The sequence below is a fragment of the Cricetulus griseus genome, chromosome 10 (assembly GCF_003668045.3).
Source record: "Cricetulus griseus strain 17A/GY chromosome 10, alternate assembly CriGri-PICRH-1.0, whole genome shotgun sequence".
Classification (NCBI taxonomy): Eukaryota; Metazoa; Chordata; class Mammalia; order Rodentia; family Cricetidae; genus Cricetulus; species Cricetulus griseus.
Genome location: NC_048603.1, coordinates 17,960,236 through 17,963,837, shown reverse-complemented (window position 1 = coordinate 17,963,837; position 3,602 = coordinate 17,960,236). Strand labels below are relative to the sequence as shown.

Below are 3,602 nucleotides of genomic sequence, written 5' to 3'. Positions count from 1 at the left end.
ACAACAAATCCCACTGCTCCACTCAGACTTCTGGAAACCTGATCTTAAAATGTAACTAGGATTTGGGAGTGGTACAATGAAAACAACCTAAAACAGAACAGAGTATGGCAAGAAACTAAACAAGATTTCCCATAAGGCAGCAGGAGACACTCGATGCTGGCTGGCTTAAGGAAATGCTATGTTGTTATTTCTCAGCAAATCTAAAACCTCAGAAGCTTAGCCAACAGGTCAAGTCAAAGCATTCAGAGACAGTCCTGACCTCCTGGTTTGTTTTGTTTTTCTTTGTTTTGTTTTGTTTTGTTTTGTTTTTTATCCCCCATGGAGGGCCTTACCCTCCCTGTGGAGCAGAGGGGAGATGAACCCCATTTTTTTTTCAACTTTTTTTTAAAATTTGAATTACAAACAGGATTGTTTTACATGACAATCCCAGTTCCCTTCTCCCTCCCATCCTCCCCTACCCCCCCAACTAAAACCCTATCTATCACATATCCTTTTTGCTCTCCCTGAATGGTGAGGTCTTCCATAGGGTGTCATCTGAGTCTATTGTATCCTTTGGGATAGGGCCTAGGCCCACCCCACACCCCACCCCACACCCCACCCCCCACCCACACCACCCCCGTGTGTCTTGGCTCAGGGAGTATTCCTCTATGTGGAATGGGCTCCCAAAGTCCACACCTATGCTAGGGATAAGTACTGAACTACTACAGGAGGTCCCATAGAATTCTGAGGTTTCCTCACAGAAACCCATGTTCCTGGGGTCTGGATCAGTCCCATGCTGGTATTCCATATATCAGTCTGGGGAGCAAGAGTTCCCCGATGTTCAGGTCAGCTGTTTCTGTGGGTTTCACCAGCCTGGTCTGGGCCCCTTTGCTTTTCACTCTCCTTCTCTGCAACTGAATTCCAGTTCAGTTCAGTGATTAGTTGTGGGAGTCTGCTTCTACTTTCACCAGCTGTAGGTTGAAGGCTATAGGATGGCATATAAGACAGTCATCAATCTCATTATCAGGGGAGGGCATTTAAGGTAGCCTCTCCTCTGTTGCTTAGATTGTTAGTTGGTGTCATCTTTGTAGATCTCCAGACCTTTCCCTGGTGCCTGATTTCTCTGTAAACCTAAAATGTCTCCTTCTATTATGGTATCTCCTTTCTTGTTTTCTTCTATTCTTCCCCCAACTCAATCTTTCTGCTCCCTCATGTCCCTGACAACCTGTTTTTATTTATACATTTTTTTTTGTTTTTGGTAAATGTTTAATATAAAACATAAAGTCAAGTTCTATTTTATAAAAAACTGAATATTTTAATAGTAAATATATATATTTAAATTTCTTTTTTAAAAGACACATAGCAATACTTCATAAGACTGGATTTGACCACCCCCTCACCCACCCACCCGTGATCAGCTCTCTACTCTGGCACTGTGGGCAGCTACATTAAGGCAAAGGCTCCTGGAGAGGCATGTCCACTGTGCCTGTACTGGAGACTCAAGGTGTGTGCCCTCACAGGGCCAGAAAGGCTTCTCCCTCACATTCACTGAACCATCCTGCATCCCAAAGTAGACTCTCTCTGCCATGTTGATGAACAGGCCCGTGTCCACCACACCTGGAGTCATTTTGATAGCTGTGTTCATTTCACTCCACTTGTGCACCCAATCAAACTTCCAGTCCAGGATAAAATTCCCATTATCTGTCACCACAGACCCTGCATTGCTGACAGCCATTCGAAGTTCTCCCTCACTCCCAAACTTCTGGGTCACAGCTCAGCTCACTGGGACATAAACCACTGGGATGACCTCCATAGGGATCCCCTTGTGCCACCGATCTCCAAGGTTCTTTTGAATCTTTCCTGAAATCAGCGATCACAATGAAGCGACTGGCAAAACCAGCCACAGTCTTCTCCTGGATCAGGCAGCCTCCACCGCCCTTAATGAGATTGAGCTCGGCATCCACTTCATCAGCACCATCGATGGCAAGGTCAGTCTCTGGGTGTTGATCCAGGTCGCTGAGGTTTAAGCCATACTGCAAGATAAGCTGCCTGGCCTGGAAAGATGTGGGGATGCAAATGAGGTCCAGATTCTGTTGCTTCACTCTTTCAGCTATTCGCTGCACAGCATGGACAATTGTAGAACCACTTCCAATTCCCATCACTTGGTTATTCTTCACGTGGTTCTCCACTGCCGTGTGGCTCGTCAGCTTCTTAGCCTCCTTGGCCATGGACATCGTGGAAGGGGCTGGGCCGCCGGCACTCAAGCCTCCCTTGTTGCCGTGGGTCTCAGTTCCTATTGATCTTATAAGACACCATGGCCAAGGCAGCTTATAAAAGAAGTGTTGAATTGGGGTTTCATCTTCCAGGTTAAAGTCCATGACCAGAGATAGGGCCTAGCTGGCTGGGGTCCTCAAGGCCCCTGCTGGTGGGAAGACAGCCACCCCCTCCTGATGCCTCTCCACTTAGAGGGTGTCTACCTCACCAGAGTCCTCAAAGCCCTGGCTGTCTGGAGAACAGCCAGAGGCCCACAGGGTGAAGGCACTAGGCATGTGGGTATCATTACAATAAGGAAATATGTGGTGGAGAGGGGAGAGATAAAGAAACAAAATGGTTCATGCGCTGTGGACTCAGAAAGGAAGAAATGAAGACAGTGAGGAGTGGGCAGATGTTGGAGGTCTGCTTGCCATCTGGGGCCATGGTGATATCTGCGCTGGGCTGCTGCCAAGGGTCATGTCTGAGTCCCTGGTCCTACAGTAGCCAGGGTCTCTGTTGATGTCCAAGGTTCCTGTTGCTGGTGAATGCCATGCTGATTCCAGTGGGCTGGGTCCACGATCCACACTGCTGCTGGAGTGGTACTGTTCTGGGTGACCTTTGCAGCCACCTGGAACCATGGTGACAACCAGGCCTAGGTTGCTGCCAAGGACCATGTCTGGGTCGGCGGTCCTACTGCAGCCGATGCCCACGCCCCATGGTGCCAACAAAGGTCACATGAAGCCTGGGGTATGGACTGCAACCTGTGGTCTTGTTTGTATCCAGTAGCCATGCTGCTGCCAGAGACATCCTGATGTGAGTGGCCGAGGCTACCACTTGGAGCTAGGATGTCAACCAGGCCGAGCTGCTGTCTGAGGCTCTCTGGGTCAGTGACCCAGTTGCAGATAGGGTCTGTGTTGAAGTCTGTGGCCCAGCTTGCCACTAGGGCCAATACAGAGGGCCAGAGCCTGCGGTTTGGCTGGAGTCTGGGGCCATGCCATAGTAGAGGCCATGTAGACATGGGTGGCATGTGGTGGCACCAGGGCCCATGGTGTCATCTAAGCACAGGCTGCTGCTGAGGGCCATGTCTGGGTCTGTGGTCCTATAGCAACAGAGTCTGGATTGATGTATGGGGCTCCTGTTGCCACTGAGTGCCATGAGGACGCTAAGGGTCAAACCAGCCACCTGAGTCCAGGTTGGTGTCCAGGGGCCAGGATGCATCCAGATCTGAGTGGCCTGAGCTGCTATTCAATGTCATGGTGATAGCTGGGTCAGAAAGCAGAAAGCCATGTTGTAGTCCATGGCCCCACTGCAGCCAGGGTCTGTGCTGATGTCCAATGTACCTGTTACCATCAAAGGTCATGCAGGCACCC

At 49.7% G+C, this 3,602-nt stretch overlaps 1 protein-coding gene across 1 annotated transcript; it reads right to left on the bottom strand.

Moving 5' to 3' along the window:
- Positions 1-1,393: 1,393 nt before the first annotated feature.
- LOC100774704 (ribose-5-phosphate isomerase-like) lies at positions 1,394-2,357 on the bottom strand. Its single transcript, XM_027431564.1, is given in 2 exon segments — positions 1,394-1,828; positions 1,830-2,357. Coding segments are annotated over 2 exon segments (963 nt in total).
- Positions 2,358-3,602: the final 1,245 nt, after the last annotated feature.